The sequence below is a fragment of the Pristiophorus japonicus genome, chromosome 27 (genome assembly GCF_044704955.1).
Source record: "Pristiophorus japonicus isolate sPriJap1 chromosome 27, sPriJap1.hap1, whole genome shotgun sequence".
NCBI lineage: Eukaryota > Metazoa > Chordata > Chondrichthyes > Pristiophoridae > Pristiophorus > Pristiophorus japonicus.
This window is the reverse complement of record NC_092003.1, coordinates 17,280,529-17,302,119: the sequence shown is the minus strand read 5'-3', so window position 1 is coordinate 17,302,119 and position 21,591 is coordinate 17,280,529. Positions and strand designations below refer to the sequence as shown.

The 21,591-nt window shown below is 50.3% G+C and overlaps 1 protein-coding gene across 1 annotated transcript; it reads right to left on the bottom strand.

Annotated features, from left to right (window-relative positions):
* Nucleotides 1-5,970: 5,970 nt before the first annotated feature.
* LOC139239378 (glyoxal reductase) lies at nt 5,971-19,612 on the bottom strand. Its single transcript, XM_070868054.1, has 2 exons — nt 19,551-19,612; nt 5,971-8,945 (listed from the first exon to the last, which is right to left on the bottom strand). The coding sequence occupies exon 2, from the start codon at nt 8,923-8,925 to the stop codon at nt 8,071-8,073; it is 855 nt and encodes a 284-aa protein (XP_070724155.1). The 5' UTR covers nt 8,926-8,945; nt 19,551-19,612; the 3' UTR covers nt 5,971-8,070.
* Nucleotides 19,613-21,591: the final 1,979 nt, after the last annotated feature.

Sequence of the window (21,591 nt, the reverse complement as noted above, 5' to 3'; positions counted from 1 at the left end):
CCCCCTGTGCTCGCTGCCCCGTGTCCTAACTCGCACCGAGTCCCGTTCACCCATCTCCCCCTGTGCTCACCTGCTCTTATTTCTTATGCTGTTATGTTCTCCAGTCTCTCCATGTAACTGAAGTCCCTCATCCCTGGAAATATTCTGGTAAATCTCCTCTGTGCCCTTTCCAAGACTAATGGCTGGATGTTTCTTGATCTGGTAAATGGTGTTCAATAGGACCTTATGGTGAATCTAATGATTGATTTTTGAGTTCTTCCTTGGGAATTGTGCCTAACTAGTTTCTTTTCCAGTGGCTAAGTGCCGAATTCAAAATTGCTCATCCTTACACTTTATAAAGCCTTATTCATATTTTGTTGCAATAATGGTTAAGTTAACATTTCAGTGTAATCATGGATGAGTCAATGTTTGTTTTTGCAGTGTTAGTTTTAAAATAAGCATTCTGTACTCCTCTGCTGCAGATCAGACAGAACGTGGTAAAGAGGTGAAGCAGTGTTTGATGGTATAGTGAGGGATATGCCGGGCCATGAGGTTACAGATTGTGGTGGAATACAATTCTGCTGCTGCTGATGGCCCACAGTGTCTCATGGATGCCCAGTTTTGAGCTGCTAGATCTGTTCGGAATCGTTCCCATGTAGCACAGTGGTAGTGCCACACAACACGATGGATGGTGCCCTCAGTGTGAAGACGGGACTTTGTCTCCACAAGGACCGTGGGGTGGTCACTGCTACCAATGCTGTCATGGACAGAGGCATCTGCGACAGGTAGATTGATGAGGACGAGGTCAAGTAGGTTGTTCCCTGGTGTTGGTTCTCTCACCACCTGCCGCAGGCCCAGTCTGGCAGCCATGTCCCTCAGGACTCGGCCAGCTCGGTCAGTAGTGGTGCTACCGAGCCACTCTTGGTGATGGGACATTGAAGTCCCCCACCCAGGGTACATTCTGTGCCCCTGCTACCCTCAGTGCTTCTCCCAAGTGGTGTTCAATATGGAGAACTGACTCATCAGCTGAGGGAGGGCGGGAGGTGGTAATCAGCAGGAGGTTTCCTTGCCCATGTTTGACCTGAAGCCACGAAACTTCATGGGGCCCGCAGTCAATGTTGAGGACTCCCAGGGCCACTCCCTCCCGACTGTACACCACTGTGCTGCCACCCCTGGTGGGTCTGCCCTACCGGTGGGACAGGACATACCCAGGGATGGTGATGGAGGAGTCTGGGACATTGGCTGGAAGCTACGATTCTGTGAGAATGACTATGTCAGGCTGTTGCTTGACTAGTCTGGGGGACAGCTCTCCCAATTGTGGCACAAGTTCCCCAGATGTTAGCGAGGAGGTCTTTGTAGGGTCGACTGGGCTGGGTGGGCCTTTGTCATGTCCTAGACCGTCTGGTTTTATTCTTAATATACTCTGTCGTAACGATTTGATACAACGGAGTGTCTCGCTGGGCCACTTCAGAGGGCAGTTAAGAGCCAACCACATTGCTGTGGGTCTGGAGTCACATATCGTCCCAGACCGGGTAAGGGCGGCAGATTTCCTTCCCTAATGAACATTAGTGAACCAGACGGGTTTTGCAACAGTCGATAGTTTTACGGTTTCTCAGCCTCATTACAGCCTTGGTCCAAACTTGGGACAAAAGAGCTGAAGTCCAGGAGGTGAGGTGAGAGTGACTGCCCTCCACATCCAGGCAGCATTTGGCAGTGTGTGGCACCAGGGAGCCCTAGTAAAACTGAAGTCAATGGGAATCTGGGGGAAAACTCTCCACTGGTTTGTGTTATACCTGGCACAAAGAAAGGTGGTAATGGTGGTTGGAGGCCAAGCAGAAAGACCTGCATTTATATAGCGCCTTTCACAACCACCAGCCGTCCCAAAGCGCCTTACAGACAATGAAGTACTCTTGAAGTGTGGTCACTGTCGTAATGTGGGAAATGCGGCAGCCAATTTGCGCACAGCAAGCTCCCACACACAGCAATGGTGATAAAGGCCAGATAATGTTTTTTTAGTGATGTTGATTGAGGGACAAATATTGGCCCAGGACACCGGGGATAACTCCCCTGCTCTTCTCCGAAATAGTGCCGCGGGATCTTTTACGTCCACCTGAGAGAACAGACAGGATCTCGGTTCAACGTCTCATCCAAAAGACGGCACCTCTGACAGTGCGCCGCTCCCTCAGTACTGCCCCTCCGACAGTGTGGCACTCCCTCAGTACTGCCCCTCCGACAGTGCGGCGCTCCCTCAGTACTGCCCCTCCGACAGTGTGGCACTCCCTCAGCACTGTCCCTCCGACAGTTCGGTGCTCCCTCAGTACTGACCCTCCAACAGTGCGGCGCTCCCTCAGCACTGCCCCTCCTACAGTGCGGCGCTCCCTCAGCACTGCCCCTCCAACAGTGCGGATCTCCCTCAGCACTGCCCCTCCGACAGTGCGGCACTCCCTCAGCACTGCCCCTCCGACAGTTCGGATCTCCCTCAGTACTGCCCCTCCGACAGTGCGGGGCTCCCTCAGCACTGCCCCTCCGACAGTGCGGGGCTCCCTCAGCACTGCCCCTCCGACAGTGCGGGGCTCCCTCAGCACTGCCCCTCTGACATTGCGGCACTTCCTCAGCACTGCCCCTCTGACATTGCGGCACTCCCTCAGCACTGCCCCTCTGACAGTGCGGCACTCCCTCAGCACTGCCCCTCTGACAGTGCGGCACTCCCGCAGCACTGCACTGGAGTGTCAGCCTAGATTTTTGTGCTCAAGTCCTTGAAATGGGACTTGAACCCACAACCTTCTGACTCAGAGGCAAGTGTGCTGCCCAATAGGAGCAGGAGTAGGCCATTCCGTCCTTCGAGCCTGCTCCAACATTCTATAAGATAATGGCTGATCTACCTCCATGCTACTTTCCAGCCTATCCTCATAACCCTTGATTACTGTATACAGTTTGGGTCTCCTTACCTTAGCAAATACATACTTGCCTTAGAGGGAGTCAACAAAGGTTCACCAGACTGATTCCTGGGATGGGGGGATTGTCCTATGAGGAGAGATTGAGCAGACTGGGCCTATATTCTCTGGAGTTTAGAAGAATGAGAGATGAAACATACACAATTCTTACAGGGCTTGACAGGGTAGATGCAGGGAGGGTGTTTCCCCCCGGGCTGGGGAGTCTAGAACCAGGGGTCACACAGTCTCAGGATAAGGGGTCGGCCATTTAGGACGGAGATGAGGAGAAACTTCTTCACTCAGAGGGTGGTGAATCTTTGGAATTGTCTGCCCCAGAGGGTTGTGGAGACTCAGTCTCTGAGTATATTGAAGGCTGAGATCGATAATTTTTGAGGAACTAAGGGATCTGTAGATAGTGTGGGAAGGTGGAGTTCAGGTCGAAGATCAGCCATGATCGTATTAAATGGCGGAGCAGGCTCAAGGGGCCTTATGGCCGACTCCTGCTCCTATTTCTTATGTTGTTATAAGGAGAAACTATTTCTAGTGGCAGGAGGGTCGGTAACCAGAGGACACAGATTTAAGAACCAGAGGTGAGATAAGATTTTTTTTTAAACACAGCGAGTTGCTGTGATTGGGAACGCGCGGCCTGAAAGGGCGGTGGGAGCAGATTCAATAGTGACTTTCAAACGGGAATTGGATAAATACTTGAATGTGAAAAACACGACAGGGCTATGAGGAAAGAGCAGGAGGGTGTGGGATTAATTGGAGGCCCGAATGGCCTCCTTCTGTGCTGTAAGATTCTATGATTCTATATGCAGTCTAACCTCCATCTTTTGCGTAACTTCCTCACTCCCAGTGAGCAGATTGAAATTCCTGAGTGGAGCTGGTTTCAGTACCAGGATCGAAGTGTCAGTAGTCAATGCCCGCTCCCCATAACCCCTTATCGGTTAAGAAACTGTCTATTTCTGTCTTAAATTTATTCAATGTCCCAGCTTCCACAGCTCTCTGAGGCAGTGAATTCCACAGATTTGCAACCCTCTGAGAGAAGAAATTCCTCCTCATCTCAGTTTTAAATCGGCGGTCCCTTATTCTAAGACCATGCCCTCTAGTTCTAATCTCCCCCATCAGTGGAAACATCCTCTCTGCATCCACCTTGCCAAGCCCCTTCATAATTTTATACGTTTCGATAAGATCACCTCTCATTCTTCTGAATTCCAATGAGTAGAGGCCCAACCTACTCAACCTTTCCTCATAAGTCAACCCCCTCATCCCCGGAATCAACCGAGTGAACCTTCTCTGAACTGCCTTCAAAGCAAGTATATCCTTTTGTAAATATGGAAACCAAAACTGCACGCAGTACTCCAGGTGTGGCCTCACCAATACCCTGTATAACTGTAGCAAGACTTCCCTGCTTTTATACTCCATCCCCTTTGCAAAAAAGGCCAAGATTCCATTGGTCTTCTTGATCACTTGCTGTACCTGCATACTAACCTTTTGTGTTTCAGGCACAAGTACCCCCAGGTCCCTCTGTACTGCGGCACTTTGCAATCTTTCTCCAGTTAAATATTAACTTGCTCTTTGATTTTTTTCTGCCAAAGTGCATGACCTCACACTTTCCAACATTATACTCCATCTGCCAAATTTTTGCCCATTCACTTAGCCTGTCTATGTTCTTTTGTAGATTTTGTGTGTCCTCCTCACACAGTGCTTTTCCTCCCATCTTTGTATCATCAGCAAGTCGTTACTATAGATTGTAAATAGTTGATGTCCCAGCACTGATCTCTGCGGCACCCCACTAGTTACTGATTGCCAACCCGAGAATGAACCATTTATCCCACCCTCTGTTTTCTGTTCTTTCTGTTATTTACTCGATCAAAACCCTTCTTGATTTTCAACGCCTCAATTTAACTCCCTTTAACCTTCTCTGCTCCAAGGAGAACCACCCCAGCTTCTCCAGTCTCCCCACGTAACTGAAGTCCCTCATCCCTGGAACCATTCTGGTCAATCTCCTCTGCACCCTCTCCAAGGCCTTGACATCCTTCCTAAAGTGCGGGGCCCAGAATTGGACACAATAATCCAGCTGGGGCCTAACCAGTGATTTATAAAGGTCATTATATTATCAATATATTTAAAATCTTACACTTGCATACGCTTCCTGCCAACTTCTACCATTATTCATGACCAGCTCCGCTGGGCGAGCCACATAGTCCACATGCCAGACTCGTGACTCCCAAAGCAAGCGCTCTACTCGGAACTCCTTCACGGCAAACGAGCCCAAGGTGGGCAGAGGAAACGTTTCAAGGACACCCTCAAAGCCTCCCTGATAAAGTGCAACATCCCCACTGACACCTGGGAGTCCCTGGCCAAAGACCGCCCTAAGTGGAGGAAGTGCATCCGGGAGGGCGCTGAGCACCTCGAGTCTCGTCACTGAGAGCGTGCAGAAACCAAGCGCAGGCAGCGGAAGGAGCGTGCGGCAAACCAGTCCCACCCTCCCCTTCCCTCAACCACTGTCTGTCCCACCTGTGACAGAGACTGTAATTCCTGTATTGGACTGTTCAGTCACCTGAGAACTCACTGTTAGAGTGGAAGCAAGTCTTCCTCGATTCCGAGGGACTGCCTATGATTATGATGATGATGTTGATGGGCACTGACAATTAATTAATTACTTGCTGAAACTACTGGAATTGTGTAACTAATTAATGCTAACAATATGCAAACCAATTTATGACTCGGGGGTAAATGGAGTTTGGAGTTAATGTATGGAGGGGAAAGGTACAGAACGATTAGATCTTGTATTTGATGTACAACAGCACTCCCTGAAAAAGTAGAAGTTGAGGGCCGGTCTGTAGAAAGAATTCCTTAGGTGAAGAGAAAATGTTGCAGCGGCATTACTGGTGGGAGGGTGTAACTACAGCATGACATGTTTACATAGGAAGTTGCCATGGTGGATGTCGGAGTTCATAACAGAAATATGACTCTAAAATGGGGTCTGAATTACCTCTGTGTGCCCAGCACCGCCCTCTAACCCTGCTTCACCTGAAGATATTGCAATGAAACATTCCACATACCTCCATCCCGCGGAGGTGAGGCTTTATTGAGGTTTAAATGCAGACTCCACAGGAATACAATTCATGAATTAATTGAGTACAAAATATGTCACATAAGAGATTCGACAAAGTAACACGTGCTTTAATAGTCATGCAATAAAAATGAAAATTTGCATTTGTATAGTGCTTTTCTCGATCTCCGAAGGCGCTTTACAGACAATTAAATATTTTTGAAGTGTAGTCACTATTGTGATGGAGGAAACACAGCAGCCAATTTGCGCACAGCAAGCTCCCACAAACAGCAATGTGATAATGAACAGATCACCTGTTTTAGTGATGCTGACACCAGGGATAAATATTGGCCCCAGGACACCGGGGATAACTCCCCCTGCTCTTTTTCCAATAGTAACCGTGGGATCTTTTACAACAACCTGAGGGGGCAGACGGGGCCTCGGTTTAACGCCTGATCCGACAGTGCAGCGCTCTCTCAGTACCGGCACTGGATTATGAGCTCAAGTCTCTGGAGTGGGACTCGAACCCACAACCATTGAGCCCCGATTGGCCCCGATGGATATCCTGCTTGTAAGTGTATAGATACAAAACTTGCCTATAGTTCCTGTTGATATTAATAAAACCAGTAAGTTGATTTATCTCTGGTGTACGAACCTATATTATTTGGATTAGTCGACTCGGTTGATCAAACAGGGCTCCATACCCGAGCGAGGGATGAGAGACTGGGCTACACCCTTACATGAGCTGCTTGTCTCAGGAACGGGCGAAAATTAGGCTGTGAATTAGGAAGACCAAAATTAGGGGCCATAAATATAAGACAGTCACTGATAAACCCAACGGGGAATTCAGGAGAAACTTCTTTACCCAGAGAGCGGTGAGAATGTGGAACTCGCTGCCACAGGGAGGGGTTGAGGCGAATAGTATCGATGTATTTAAGGAGAAGCTGGATAAACACATGGGGGGAGAAAGGAATAGAAGGATATGGTGATGGGGTGAGATGGAGAGGGGTGGGAGGGGGCTGGTGTGGAGCATAAACACCAACACAGCCTGTTGCTGCGCCGTACGCTCTCTGCAATTCTTTGTGAAAGTGTGAACAGGGCGGGCATTTTGCACTTTGATGTCTTATGTCTTCCACCTGAAGAACTAATCGCAGATGGTTGGGAAACAGGCAGGGCCAGATTAAGGGCCTGAGGGGCCGATAGTTATACTTGTTCATGTTCATTACATGACGTACATGATTCTGAGTATGAAAACATAGATCAGCATATTCAACAATGAAAGCATATATTCAGTATCAAGTAGGTATATATTCTAGTTCTGGTAACATTGCAATACTAGATTCCTATATAGATATGCAAATTTCTCTCAATACCATGTTAAATAAAACAAGCTAGTACATATTCTGTTCTGTGCATCGGTACATTAGGTACTTCTGTATACAGGTATAAACAAGTCAATCTATTGTCCTCAGTCCTGTTTTTCCTCTCTTATTTTATGCAGCCTATTTGGGAGGCTTTATATATTTTTTCCTACATTTATTTGATGGGCTTGTGTTCTTTGGTGGGCCTGGGGCTGTAGCCCTATCCGCCCCGTGGTTAACCGCCCCTGGAAACAGGGTAGAGATGAAGGTGCAGTGAGTTCCCAGCAGGCTCAGCGGTCTCAGACCACGTGTCGTGGGTCCCAGCACGGAGCAGCATGCTAATACCACGTGTCGTGGGTCCCAGCTCGGAGCAGCGCGCTCAGACTATGTGACGTGGGTCCCAGCACGGAGCAGCATGCTCAGACCACGTGTCGTGGGTCCCAGCACGGAGCAGCGCGCTCAGACTACGTGTCGTGGGTCCCAGCACGGAGCAGCGCGCTCAGACTATGTGACGTGGGTCCCAGCACGGAGCAGCGCGCTCAGACCACGTGTCGTGGGTCCCAGCACGGAGCAGCGCGCTCAGACTATGTGACGTGGGTCCCAGCACGGAGCAGCGCGCTCAGACCACGTGTCGTGGGTCCCAACACGGAGCAGCGCGCTCAGACTATGTGACGTGGGTCCCAGCACGGAGCTGCGCGCTCAGACTATGTGACGTGGGTCCCAGCACGGAGCAGCGCGCTCAGACCACGTGTCGTGGGTCCCAGCAGTACCGGGTGTCGGAGTGCAGCCCGCTCAACGCCTGCATGTCCTCCTCGGCCAGGTGGAAGTCGAAGAGCTGGGCGTTCTGAGCGATGCGCTCGGGGTGGGTGGACTTGGGGATGACGCCGATCCCTTGCTGGAGGGCCCACCGCAGCAGGACCTGGGCGGGGGTCCTGCCATAGCTGTGGGCCAGCCCTGCGACCGTGGGCTCCGCGACCAGACAGCCGGTGCCCAGCGAGGAGTAGGCCTGCAGGTGGATGCCGCTCGCCCTGCAGAAGGCCAGCAGCTGGCTTTGCACTAGGAAGGGATGGTATTCCACCTGGAGCACGGCGGGCTTGACCCGGCATTTGGCCAGCAGCTCCCGCAGGTGGCCCTCGGTATAGTTGGACACCCCGAGAGCCCGAAACCTCCCGCTCCCGTACAGGCCCTCCATCGCCTCCCAGCTCTGCTGCCGCCAGCCTGGGTTGCCCGGGTCCTCGCTCTTGCAGCCCTGCTTGCCGGGCCAGTGGACGAGGTAGAGGTCCAGGTACTGGCAGTCCAACGCCTCCAGGCTCCGGAGGCAGCCGGCCTCCGCCCCCGCCCCGTGGTCCCTGGGCGCCAGCTTGCTGGTGATGAACACGTCCGTCCGGGACAGCCCGTGCTTGGGGAGCAGCTCCTTCAGCACCCTGCCGACGTCCGCCTCGTTTTGGTAGACACTCGCCGTGTCGAAGGAGCGATAGCCGTGCCTCAGGGCTGCGTCTAGCACCAGGTACACTGCCTCGTACCCTCTCACCTTGAACGTGCCCAGTCCCACCAGAGGCATCTCAACGCCGTTATTCAGCCTCACGCTCTCCATCCTGCGCCTCCCAATTCAACCTGTTCAAAACAGCAAATCCACTTTACAGCAGCGCAGGTCTGATGGCGCGTTACAAAAATAATTAACGGGCTGGATAGCGTGCCTATTAATAAAAACATAAGAATTAGGAGCAGGAATCGGCCATTCGAGCCTGCACCACCATTCAATGTGATCATGGCTGATCATTCAACCTCAGTACCCCACTCCTGCTTTCTCTCCATACCCGCTGATCCCTTTGGCCGTAAGGGCCACATCTAACTCCCCTTTGAATATATCTAACGAACTGGCCTCAACAACTTTCTGTGGTCGAGAATTCCACAGGTTCACAATTCTCAGAGTGAAGAAGTTTCTCCTCATCTCGGTCCTAAATGGCTTACCCCTTATCCTAAGACTGTGACCCCTGGTTCTGGACTTCCCCAACATCAGGAACATTCTTCCTGCATCTAACCTGTCCAATCCCGTCAGAATCTGATATGTTTCTATGAGATCCCCTCTCATTCTTCTAAATTCCAGTGAATATAAGCCCAGTCGATCCAGTCTTTCTTCATAAGTCAGTCCTGCCATCCCAGGAATCAGTCTGGTGAACCTTGGCTGCACTCCCTCAATAGCAAGAATGTCCTTCCTCAGATTAGGAGACCAAAACTGTACACAATATTCAAGGTGTGGCCTCACCAAGGCCCTGTACAACTGCAGTAACACCTCCCTGCTCCTATACTCAAATCCTCTCGCTATGAAGGCCAACATGCCATTTGCCTTCTTCACCGCCTGCTGGACCTGCATGCCAACCTTCAATGACTGATGTACCATGACACCCAGGTCTCGTTGCACCTCCCCTTTTCCTAATCTGTCACCATTCAGATAATAATCTGCCTTCGTGTTTTTGCCCCCAAAGTGGATAACCTCACATTTATCTACTGCATCTGCCATGCATTTGCCCACTCACCTAACCTGTCCAAGTCACCCTGCAGTCTCTGAGCAACCTCCTCACAGCTTAGTATCATGATGATGATGAAGGGGAGTGGGGGTTGTGGGGCGAGGGTGTCTGGTTGTGCTGCTCTGGCCATCATATGTTGATTTCCACACTGTTTCTACCCACTGTGCATAATCAGCCCTCAGCTTTTCACACGTGCCCAGAGTCTCCTGGCTGTCTTTAATTTCTCTTCTGCTACTTCCTATTGACTCGTGTTTATATCATTTCAGCTGTTGAAACATCCCCAATTTTCCATTTAAGCACTGTACGTTTTGTCCGACTTCCCCTCTCTCCCGCCTGTTTCCCTGCCGTCTCTGGGAAATGCTGCTCATGTGTCATTTTATCCGATTCTTATGAGGGAAGAAAAGACCTTCATTTCGGCACCGCCTCTCATACGCAGGTCGTCTCAAAGCGCTTTACAGCCAATGGCGTGCGTTTGGAGTGTAGTCACTGTTGTAATGTGGGAAACGCGGCAGCCAATTTGCGCACAGCAAGCTCCCACACACAGCAATGAGATAATGACCCAGATCATCTGATTTATTTAGTGATGCTGGATGAGGGATAAATATTAGCCAGGAAACTGGGGAGAACTCCCCTGTTCTTCTTCGAAATAGTGCCCTGGGATCTTTTATATCCACCTGAGAGGGCAGACGGGGCCTCGGTTTAACGTCTCATCTGAACTGTCGGGGGGCAGTACTGAAGGAGGTCGCACTGTCCGGGGGGCAGTACTGAAGGAGGTCGCACTGTCGGAGGGGCAGTACTGAAGGAGGTCGCACTGTCGGAGGGGCAGTACTGAGGGAGTGCCGCACTGTCGGAGGGGCAGTACTGAGAGAGCGCCACACTGTCGGAGGGGCAGTACTGAGGGAGTGCCGCACTGTCGGAGGGGCAGTACTGAGGGAGTGACGCACTGTCGGAGGGGCAATACTGAGAGAGCGCTGCACTGTCGGAGGGGCAGTACTGAGTGAATGCCGCACTGTCGGAGGGGCAATACTGAGAAAGCGCTGCACTGTCGGAGGGGCAGTACTGAGGGAGGGCCGCACTGTCGGAGGGGCAGTACTGAGGGAGGGCCGCACTGTCGGAGGGGCAGTACTGAGTGAGCGCCGCACCGTCGGAGGGGCAGTACTGAGGGAGGGCCGCACTGTCGGAGGGGCAGTACTGAGGGAGGGCCGCACTGTCGGAGGGGCGGTACTGAGTGAGCGCCGCACTGTCGGAGGGGCGGTACTGAGGGAGAGCCGCACTGTCGGAGGGGCAGTACTGAGAGAGTGCCGCATTGTCGGAGGGGCAGTACTGAGGGAGCCCTGCACTGTTGGAGGGGCAGTACTGAGGGAGTGTTGCACTGTCGGAGGGGCAATACTGAGGGAGTGCTGCACTGTCGGAGGGGCAGTACTGAGGGAGCGCCGCACTGTCTGAGATGACGTCTTTTGGATGTGACATTAAACCGAGGCCCCGGTTGCCCTCTTGGATGGATGTAAAAAAGATCCCACAGCCACTATTGGAAGAAGAGCAGGGGTGTTCTCCCCGGTATCCTGGTCAATATTTATCCCTCAATCAACATCACTAAAACAGATTATCTGGTCATTGCTGTTTGTGGGAGCTTGCTGTGCACAAATTGGTTGCCGCGTTTCCTACATTACAACACTGACTACACTTTGGCTGTAAAGCGCTTTGGGACGTCCTGATGTTGTGAAAGGCGCTATATAAATGCAAGTATTTCTTCCTTGCGGATGTAGAGAATTCCAAAGATCACGACCCTTTGAATGATACAATTTCTCATCTCAATCCTTAATGACCGACCCAGTGGAAATACCTTCTCTACGTCTATCCTATCGAACCCCTTCAGAATTGTAGATCCCTCAGCCTTCTCATTTCTAGAGAAAAGAGACCCAGTCTGTTTATCCATCGGTCCTGACCTCTCAGTTCTAGTATTATCTTTGTAAATCTATTCTGCACCTTCTCCAGTGCCTCTATATTCTCTTTTGACAGTGGCAGCACTATTGAACAAATTGTTATTTGTGTCTCTTAATGTGCTGATTAACGCACTCCTGGCTGGCCTCCCACATTCTCCCTACATAAACTAGTGGTCATCCAAAACTCAGCAGCCCGTGTCCTAACTCGCACCCAGTCCCACTCACCCATCACCCCCTGTACTCACTGTCCCGTGTCCTAACTCACACCGAGTCCCGCTCACCCATCACCCCCTGTGCTCACTGCCCCGTGTCCTAACTCGCACCGAGTCCCGCTCACCCATCACCCCCTGTGCTCACTGCCCCATGTCCTAACTTACACCGAGTCCCGCTCACCCATCACCCCCTGTGCTCACTGCCCCATGTCCTAACTTACACCGAGTCCCGCTCACCCATCACCCCCTGTACTCGCTGTCCCGTGTCCTAACTCGCACCGAGTCCCGCTCACCCATCACCCCCTGTGCTCACTGCCCCATGTCCTAACTTACACCGAGTCCCGCTCACCCATCACCCCCTGTGCTCGCTGACCTACATTGGCTCCCAGTTACGTGGCGTCTCGATTTCAAAATTCTCATCCTTGTTTACAAATCCCTCCATGGCCCTCGCCCCTCCCTATCTCTGTAACCTCCTCCAGCCCCACAACCCCCCGACGTCTCTGCACTCCTCTAATTCTGCCCTCCTGAGCATCCCTGATTATAATCGCTCCACCATCGGTGGCCGTGCCTTCAGCTGCCTGGGCCCCAAGCTCTGGAACGCTCTCCCTAAACCTCTCCGCCTCTCCGCCTCTCTCTCCTTCTTCAAGACGCTCCTTAAAACCTAGCTCTTTAACCAAGCTTTTGGTCACCTGCGCTAATTTCTACTTGTGCGGCTCTGTGTCAAATTGTTATCTCAGCAACACTCTTGTGAGGCGCCTTGGGACTTTTCACTGCGTTAAAGGTGCTGTATGTTTTGAACCCAATGGCCTCAGCCGCTCTCACAAGCTTGGGTTCGGAGTTTAATACTTGTGCACACAGATGGTGGTCTATTAGCTGAAGCGATTGTGCAGTCTGAACACGTGCCGAGCTCCCAACACGACACAATGCATCAGTTAAACGGCCAACTGGGCTTTTGTGACCAGCAGTCTCTGCTCATTTGTTCAAAGTTATCGGAAGAAATGCTCCTGAAATTTGCCTTCCGGCTTTTGTAGTTTTATCTTAATGGACATTTTAACACAAATAGTATCTTTGGGTGAGAATAGGAGTGTGCTGATTGCAACAATTGCATTTATATAGCACCTTTAACGTACTTAAACGTCCCACAATACTTCCCATAATGTAATCGGACAAACTGAGCCAAAGAGCTATTACTTGGGGTGACTAAAATGCTCGGTCAAAGAGGCAGATTTTAAACAATATCTTAAAAAAGCAGCTGTTGTGGCAATGAGGTTTAGGGAGGGAATCTCAGAGCTTTGCGCCGAAATGGCTGAAGGTACAAATCAGTAGCTTGTGTCCAGTTTTGTGTCGCTTACTTCAAATCGGTTGTCAAAGCCATGGAGAGGGTACAGGAGAGATTCAGTGACCCATGGGAGGAGAGGGCTTAGTCATACAATTATAGAGATTTACAGCACGGAAGGAGGCCATTTCGGCCCATCGTGTCCGCGCCGGCCGACCAAGAGCTACCCAGCCTAATCCCACTTTCCAGCTCTCGGTCCGTAGCCCTGTAGGTTACAAGTGCACATCCAAGTACTTTTTAAATGCGGTGAGGGTTTCTGCCTCTACCACCCTTTCAGGCAGTGAGTTCCAGACCCCCACCACCCTCTGGGTGAAGACATTTCCCCTCAAATCCCCTCTAAACCTCCCCCCAATTACTTTAAATCTGTGCCCCTTGGTTGTTGACCCCTCTGCCAAGGGAAACAGGTTCGTCCTATCCACTCTATCCAGGCCCCTCATCATTTTATACACCTCAATCAGGTCTCCCCTCAGCCTCCTCTGTTCCAAAGAAACCAACCCCAGCCTATCCAATCTTTCCTCATCACTAAAATTCTCCAGTCCCGGCAACATCCTCGTAAATCTCCTCTGTACCCTCTCCAGTGCAATCACATCTTTCCTGTAATGTGGTGACCAGAACGGCACGCAGTACTCCAGCTGTGGCCTAACCAGTGTTTTATACAGTTCGAGCATAACCTCCCTGCTCTTGTATTCTATGCCTCAGCTAAAAAAGGCAAGTATCCCGTATGCCTTCTTAACCCCCTTATCTACCTGGCCTGCTACCTTCAGGGATCTGTGGACCTGCACGCCAAGGTCCCTCTGTTCCTCTACACTTCTCAGTGTCCTACCATTTAATGTGTATTCCCTTGTCTTGTTCGCCCTCCCCAAATGCATCACCTTACACACATCCGGATTGAATTCTGTTTGCCACTGTTCTGCCCACCTGACCAGTTCATTATCTTCCTGAAGCCTACAGCTTTCTTCTTCATTATCAACCACAAGGCCGATTTTAGTTATCATCTGCAAACTTATTAATCAGACCCCCTACATTCAAGGTAGAAAATGGGAGCAGTAGGCCATTCGGCCCTTCGAGTCTGCACCACCCCATTCAATATGATCATGGCTAATCCTCTATCTCAACACCATATTCCCGCTTTTCCCCCATACCCCTTGATGCCTTTTGTGTCTAGAAATCTATCCATCTCCCTCTGAAATATATTCAGTGACTTGGCCTCCACAACCTTCTGTGGTAGAGAATTCCACAGGTTCACCACCCTCTGAGTGAAAACACTTCTCCTCATCTCGCTCCTAAATTTCCTACCCCGTATCCTGAGACTGTGACCCCTTGATCTAGACTTCCCAGCCCGGAGAAACATCCTCCCCGCATCCAGTCTGTCCAACCCCATCAGAATTTTATACGTTTCAATGAGATCCCCTTTCATTCTTCTAAACTCCAGTGAATACAGGCCCAGTCGACCCAATCTCTCCTCATACGACAGTCCTGCCGTCCCAGGAATCAGTCTGGTGAACCTTCGCTGCACTCCCTCTGTGGCAAGTATATCCTTCCTTAGGTAAGGAGACCAAAACTGCACACAATACTCCAGGTGTGGTCTCACCATACTCCAGGTGCGGTCTCACCAAGGCCCTGTATAACTGTAGTAAGACATCCTTGCTCCTGTACTCAAATCCTCTTGCAATGAAGGCCAACATACCACTTGCCTTTCTAACTGCTTGCTGCACCATGTTTGCTTTCACTGACTGGTGTACAAGGACACCCAGGTCCCTCTGTACATCGACACTTCCCAAGCCATCACCATTTAAATAATACTTAGTCCTTATGTTTTTCCTACCAAAGTGGATAACTTCACATTTATCCACATTATATTGCATCTGCCATGTGTTTGCCCACTCACTCAGCCTATCTAAATCACCTTGTAGCGTCTTTACATCCTCCTCACAACTCACAATCCCACCTTGTTTTGCGTCGTCAGCAAACTTGAAATATTACATTTGGTTCCCTCATCCAAATAATTTATATATATTGTGAATAGCTGGGGCCCCAGCACTGATCCCTGTGGTACCCCACTAGTCACTGCCCGCCACCCCGAAAAAGACCAGTTTATTCCTACTCGCTGTTTCCTGTCAGTTAACCAATTTTCAATCCATGCCAGTACATTACCTCCAATCCTATGTTCTTTAATTCTGCACACTAACCTCTGATGTGGGACTTTATCAAAGGCCTTCTGAAATTCCAAATACACTCCATCCATTGGTTCTCCCTTATCTATTCTATCAGTTACATCCTCAAAAAACTCCAGTTTCTTTCATAAATCCATGTTGACTTTGTCTAACCCCGTTGATATTATCTAAGTGTGCTGTTATCACATCCTTTATAATAGACTCCAGCATTTTCCCTACTACTGATGTCAGGCTAACCGGTCTGCAGTTCCGTTTTCTCTCTCTCTCCTTTTTTAAATATTGGGGTTGCATTTGCCACCTTCCAATCTGCAGGAACTATTCCATAATTTATAGAATTTTGGAAGATGACAACCAATGCATCCACTATTTCCATGGCTACCTTTTAGTACTCTGGGACGCAGACCATCAGGCCCTGGGGATTTATCGGCCTTCAGTCCCATTAGTTTCTCCAGCACTATTTTCTTAACTAATAATCATTTCCTTTAATTCCTCTTGCTCACTAGACCCTTAGTTCCCGAGCATTTCTGGGACGTTATTTGTGTCCTCTTCCGTGAAGACAGAACCGAAGTATTTATTTACTTGTGCTGCCATTTCCTTGTTCTCCGTTATAAATTCTCCCGTTTCTGTCTGTAAAGGACCTACATTTGTCTTCACTAATCTTTTTGTTTTTACGTACTTGTAGAAACTTATGCAGTCGGTTTTTATGTTCCTTGCAAGTTTACTCTCACACTCTATTTTTCCCTCTTAATCAATCCCTTGGTCTTTTTTTGCTGGATTCTACACTGCTCCCAATCCTCAGGCTTGCTACTTTTTCTGGCAACTTTGTACAGCTCCTCTTTGAATCTAATACTATCCTTAATTTATTTTGTTAGCCATGGTTGGCCCACTATTCCTTTTGTGTTTTTACGCCAGAAAGGAATGTATAACTGTTGCAATTCATGCATTCGTTCCTTAAATGTTAGCTATTACCTATTCACCTTCATGTCTTTTAATGAATCTTCCCAATCTATCATAGCCAATTCATTCCTCATACCTTTGTAGATTTAGGACCCTAGTTTCGGATTGGACTACTTCATTTTCCATCTTAATAAAGAATTCAATCATGTTATGGTCACTCTTCCCTAAAGGACCCTGCACAACAAGACTGTTAATTAACCCCTTCTCATTACACAATACCCAATCTAGGATAGCCTGTTCCCTAGTCAGCTCCTCAACATACTGATCTAAAAAACCATCTCGTACACAGTCCAGGAATTCATCTGCCACGGTATTATTAGTAATTTGGTTTGGCCAGTCTATGTGTAGATTAAAGTAGTACCCTTGTTACATGCATCTCTAATTTCCTGTTTGATGCCATCCCCTATACTACCACTACTGTTTGGAGGCCAATGTTTTCTGTCCCTTGGTGCTCCTTAGCTCCATCCAGACTGATTCTACATTAATATATACCACAAAAGCAAGGAGGTTATAAGGAGTGTTGAGGGAAACTGGGGTTCTTTGGAACATTGGAAATAGGAGCAGAAATAGGCCATTCGAGCCTGCTCCGCCATTCAATAAAATCATGGCTAATCTTCTGCCTTAACTACACTTTCCTGTACTATCCCCATATCCCTTAATATCCAAAAATCTATTGATCTCTGTCTTGAATATACTCAACAACTGAGCCTCCACAGCTCTCTGGGTTGGAGAATTCCAAAGATTCACCACCCTCTGAGTGAAGAAATTCCTCCTCATCTCAGTCCTGACCCCTTATCCTGAGACTGGGTGACCCCTGGTTCTAGACTCCCCAGCCCAGGGGAAACATCCTCCCTGCATCTACCCTTTTAAGACCTTTAAGAATTTTACACATTTCAATGAGATCACCTCTCATTCTTCTAAACTCTAGAGAATATAGGCCTAGTCTACTCAATCTCTCCTCATAGGACAATCCCCCCATCCCAGGAAAGTCTGGTGAACCTTCGCTGCACTCCCTCTATGGCAAGTAAATCCTTCCTTAGGTAAGGAGACCAAAACTGCACACAATACTCCAGGTGTGGTCTCACCAGGGCCCTGTATAATTGCAGTACGACGTCTTTACTCTTATACTCAAATCCTCTTGTAATAAACCCCAACATACCATTTGCTTTAATCACTTGCTGTACCTGCAGGTTAACTTTCAGTGATTGGTGTACAAGGACCCCCAGGTCCCTCTGAACACCAACACTTCCCAATCTCTCACCGTTTAAAAATATTCTCTAAATTCTAAAAATATTCTTTAAAAATATGCTTTTCTATTTTCCTACCAAATGTGGGTAACTTCACATTTCCCCACATTATAATCTATTTGCCATGTTCTTGTCCACTCGCGTAACCGGTCCCCTTTGTAGCCTCCTTGCACCCTCCTCACAGCTCACATTCCCACCTAGCTTTGTATCATCAGCAAACTTGAAAACATTACACACACATCTATAAATCTTAAATAGCTGGGGCCCAAGCACCGATCCTTGCGGTACCCCACTAGTTACGGCCCGCCAGTCTGAAAATGACCCATTTATCCCTACTCTCTATTTTCTGTCCGTTAACCAATCCTCAAACATCAATATTAGCCCAATCCCATGAGCCCTGGGGCAGAGATGGTTAAGAGGAACTCTGGTGGAGGGGGGTCAAAATCATGAAGGGTTTTGATCAGGTAAATAGGGAAATACTATCTGTATTGATGGGTGGGTAATAGGAGGACAGAGATCAGCAAAAGAATGAAGGGAGGTTAGGAGAAGTGTTGTTTGTCTGTAGAGGGATGTTGGGACGGAATGCCCCCCAGGAACAGTGGGGAAAGCAGAATCAGAATAGATTTTAAAAGGGAACAAGATAAATATTTGAAAAAGAAAAATGTAAAAGGGTCTGGGGAAAGATCAGGGGATGGGACTGGGGGGAGAGGGCACAGGGTGAAAGGGCAGGGAATGGGACTGAGGGGAGAGGGTCAAGGGTGAAACGGCAGGGAATGGGACTGAGGGAAAGGGTCAAGGGTGAAAGGGCAGGGAATGGGACTGAGGGGAGAGGGTCAAGGGTGAACGGGCAGGGAATGGGACTGAGGGAAAGAGTCAAGGGTGAAAGGGCAGGGAATGGGACTGAGGGGAGAGGGTCAAGGGTGAACGGGCAGGGAATGGGACTGAGGGAAAGAGTCAAGGGTGAAAGGGCAGGGAATGGGACTGAGGGCACAGGGTGAAAGGGCAGGGAATGGGACTGAGGGAAAGGGTCAAGGGTGAAAGGGCAGGGAATGGGACTGAGGGGAGAGGGTCAAGGGTGAACGGGCAGGGAATGGGACTGAGGGAAAGAGTCAAGGGTGAAAGGGCAGGGAATGGGACTGAGGGCACAGGGTGAAAGGGCAGGGAATGGGACTGAGGGAAAGGGTCAAGGGTGAAAGGGCAGGGAATGGGACTGAGGGGAGAGGGTCAAGGGTGAACGGGCAGGGAATGGGACTGAGGGAAAGAGTCAAGGGTGAAAGGGCAGGGAATGGGACTGAGGGCACAGGGTGAAAGGGCAGGGAATGGGACTGAGGAAAAGGGTCAAGGGTGAAAGGGCAGGGAATGGGACTGAGGGGAGAGGGTCAAGGGTGAAAGGGCAGGGAATGGGACTGAGGGAAAGGGTCAAGGGTGAAAGGGCAGGGAATGGGACTGAGGGGAGAGGGCACAGGGTGAAAGGGCAGGGAATGGGACTGAGGGGAGAGGGCACAGGGTGAAAGGGCAGGGAATGGGACTGAGGGGAGAGGGTCAAGGGTGAAAGGGCAGGGAATGGGACTGAGGGCACAGGGTGAAAGGGCAGGGAATGGGACTGAGGGAAAGGGTCAAGGGTGAAAGGGCAGGGAATGGGACTGAGGGCACAGGGTGAAAGGGCAGGGAATGGGACTGAGGGAAAGGGTGAAGGGTGAAAGGGCAGGGAATGGGACTGAGGGGAGAGGGCAGTGTCTCGAGTCGCGGTCCCTGCCCGGGGAGGATGAAGCCGGAGCCGCCGAGCCGGTAGGCCCCAGGCCTCACTCACTCACTCACTTACCCGCCCGGAGCCGCCGCTGACGGATAGCCCCCTAACCGTCCAATCAGCTCCATGGACAGAGCGGCAGCGGCGGCGGAGCGACCGGCCAATCAGGGTGCGGCACAGGCAGAGGGCGGGCGCACTGAGCATGCGCGGGGCGCGAGGCCTGCTGGCAGTTGTAGTCCTTTGCCCTCTGAGGCCTGGTCAATGCCTCCCTCTCCAGGGCTGGGCCTGCACTCCAGCCTCAGTGCCTCCTTTATCATTATTTGAGGCCAAGACTCACCCCTTTTTATGCTTTTTTAACCCCCCCCCCACCCCGCCCCCGCCCCATGCTCTTGGCCTCACCTACCATTCAGTGGCCAAACTAAAGAAAGACTTGGATTTATATAGCGCCTTTCACAACCACTGGACGTCGCAAAGCGCTATACAGCCAATGAAGTACTTTTGGAGTGTAGTCACTGTTGGAATGTGGGCAACACGGCAGCCAATTTGCGCACAGCAAGCTCCCACACACAGCAAAGTGATAATGACCAGATCATCTGCTTTAGTGATGTTGTTTGAGAGATAAATATTAGCCCCAGGACACCGGGGAGAACTCCCCTGATCTTTTACGTCCACCTGAGAGGGCAGACGGGGCCTCGGTTTAACGTCTCATCCGAAAAATCGAAAAGTAGATGTTGCGAGAGATGCCAAGGTGGACTCAGTAAAAACAAAAAGTGCTGGCAATGCAGGCTAACCAAGTGTTCTTTTAAAGTTAAAACAAGCTCTGGTGGCCTGGTTACCCCCCACACCCCCAAGTGCCAGCTTGCCTCCGTTATGGTGCACTATGCCTCAGAGTCACTGGGGTCATGCTCAACGTCCTTTGTCCTTGCGGGTGAGCCTTGCTGGAGAGAGATTCGGTCCAGTCGATTGCACTGTCGAGGATAATGTGAGAGAGATAGGCTATCCTGCACACTTGACAGACCCAAACTGCACCTCCGGGATCAACATGGATTCCATTGCAGATCAAGCAGTGGTGCTCATACTGGCAGAGACCTGTATCGTTATTCAGCAACTTCTGCAAACAACTATCCCCTCGTAGATCCGAGGTTGAGTCCGGACAGATTTCACCAACTATCCCCTCGTGGATTTGAGGTACAGTGCAGACATATCTCACTAACCATGCACTCATGGATTTGAGGTACAGCCGGACAGATCTGACTAACCATTCCCTCATGAATGTTGGCTACAATCTTGGACAGATCTCACCAACCATCTACTGGGAGAGGAAAACACAGTTCGAAATAGTAAAGTATTAGGCAGTCCCTCGTATCGAGGATGACTTGCTTCCATGCCAAAAAGGGATGAGTTCCCAGGTGTTTCAATGAGGGACCTGACAATCTAGGTCCCGAACTACATCCTGAAGGGTGGAAGATGCCTGTGCGTGGATTTTCTTAACGTAGGGTGGCCGTTGAACACCAGCCACCACACGGGGCTTGACAGAGCCAGGTCTTGGTCCAGTGGCAAGGGTTACTGATTGAGGCGTACAGAGCAGGGAGGACCCTGCATCTAGGGGAGTCAAGGGTTATGGGGAGCGGGCGGGGAAGTGGAGCTGAGGCCAGGATCAGATCAGCCATGATCTTATTGAATGGCGGAGCAGGCTCGAGGGGCCGAATGGCCGACTCCTGCTCCTATTTCTTATGTTCTTATTGCCAGTCCGTGCTGAGTGAGCTGGCCTCAATGTTCCACGGCTTAACCTCTCCATCGTTCTTCCACCTGTATACGTGGGGGTTACCATCCCGTGTGTTAATGGGGCCACCGACTCCCCTCCCCCACACCCCCTGCGTTAATGGGGTGACCACCCCTCTTGTGTAGCATCCAAGTATGTATCACCTGTATTTAGTACAGGTGTGTATCGGCTGTGCGGAGGACAGGTGTGACTCTCTGTTTGAGCTTACATCCGAGCCAGGGTGTCCCTGGAGATGGAGCACGCGGTGTCCACCGATACGCTCGCGGCCTTCCGCCAGAGGTGGGCGCCGGAGGGACTGGAGTGCATCATCACCCCCCGGCAACCAAATATTAA